We start from the raw sequence: 991 nt of genomic DNA, 5'->3' as shown, positions 1-991 counted from the left end.
GGATGGATGGAGGATGGATGGATGGATGGATGGAAGATGGATGGATGGAGAGATGGATGGATGGATGGACGGATGGATGGAGGATGGAGGGAAGATGGAGAGATGGAGAATGGATGGATGGAGGATGGATGGATGGATGGATGGAAGATGGATGGAAGGATGGAAGATGGATGGACGGATGGATGGAAGATGGATGGATGGAAGATGGATGGAGGATGGATGGAGGATGGATGGACGGATGGATGGAAGATGGATGGATGGAAGATGGATGGAGGATGGATGGAGGATGGATGGATGGATGGAAGATGGACGGACGGACGGAAGTTGGAGGCGGGACACAAGGACGCGCGGAGGGTGGGCTGGGCCAGCCTGGCCGGGCTGCTGGGGCGCAGGCAGGCATTGGGCTGCCCTGACGGCCGTGGGCAGGACTTCCTGTCGGACATGGCCATGACGGAGGTGGATCGCTTCATGGACCGGGAGCACCTGATCTTCCGGGAAAACACCCTCGCCACGAAAGCCATAGAGGAGTACCTGAAACTCATCGGCCAGAAATACCTCAAGGACGCCATCGGTGAGCTCCACCGGCACTGGGGGGGGTGGGGGGGTGTCCCCCCGACACGGCCAAGGGTCCCCATGGTGGCCGGGGCGCCCCTGGCATGGCTGTGGGACGGTGGGTGGTGCCCGCGCGTGGGTCGTGTTCCCCGTCGGCATGGCTGTGGGACGGTGGGTGGGCCCCGCGCGTGGCTGTGTCCTCACTGGGACGGCCGTGGGGCGGTCGGGCGGTCCCTTCTCACGGCCGTGTCCCCATTAGGGTACGACAAGGTGGTCCTCGGTCCCTGCTCATAGGCAGGTCCTCATGGGCGTGGCCGTGGGGCGGTCGGGCGGTCCCTTCTTATGATTGTGTCCCCGTTGGCGTGGCCGTGGGACGGTTGAGTGGTCTGTTCTCGTGGTGCATCCCCGGTTGGCGTGGCCGTGGGGCAGTCGGGCGGGC

At 63.5% G+C, this 991-nt stretch overlaps 1 protein-coding gene across 1 annotated transcript in view; it reads left to right on the top strand.

Moving 5' to 3' along the window:
• The window catches only part of LOC103908577 (ras/Rap GTPase-activating protein SynGAP), a gene marked incomplete at both ends in the record, with an annotated part of 23,428 nt that overhangs the window by 17,878 nt on the left and 4,559 nt on the right, over positions 1-991 (top strand). The window contains one exon of the mRNA XM_019475042.1: positions 427-596. Within this exon, the coding sequence (XP_019330587.1) occupies positions 427-596 (170 nt within the window). The remainder of the gene's footprint in view (positions 1-426; positions 597-991) is intronic.

Source organism: Aptenodytes forsteri, unplaced genomic scaffold, assembly GCF_000699145.1.
Source record: "Aptenodytes forsteri isolate BGI_AS27 unplaced genomic scaffold, ASM69914v1 Scaffold1182, whole genome shotgun sequence".
NCBI lineage: Eukaryota > Metazoa > Chordata > Aves > Sphenisciformes > Spheniscidae > Aptenodytes > Aptenodytes forsteri.
The sequence above is the reverse complement of the archived record's forward strand: the minus strand, read 5'-3'. Positions and strand labels throughout refer to the sequence as shown.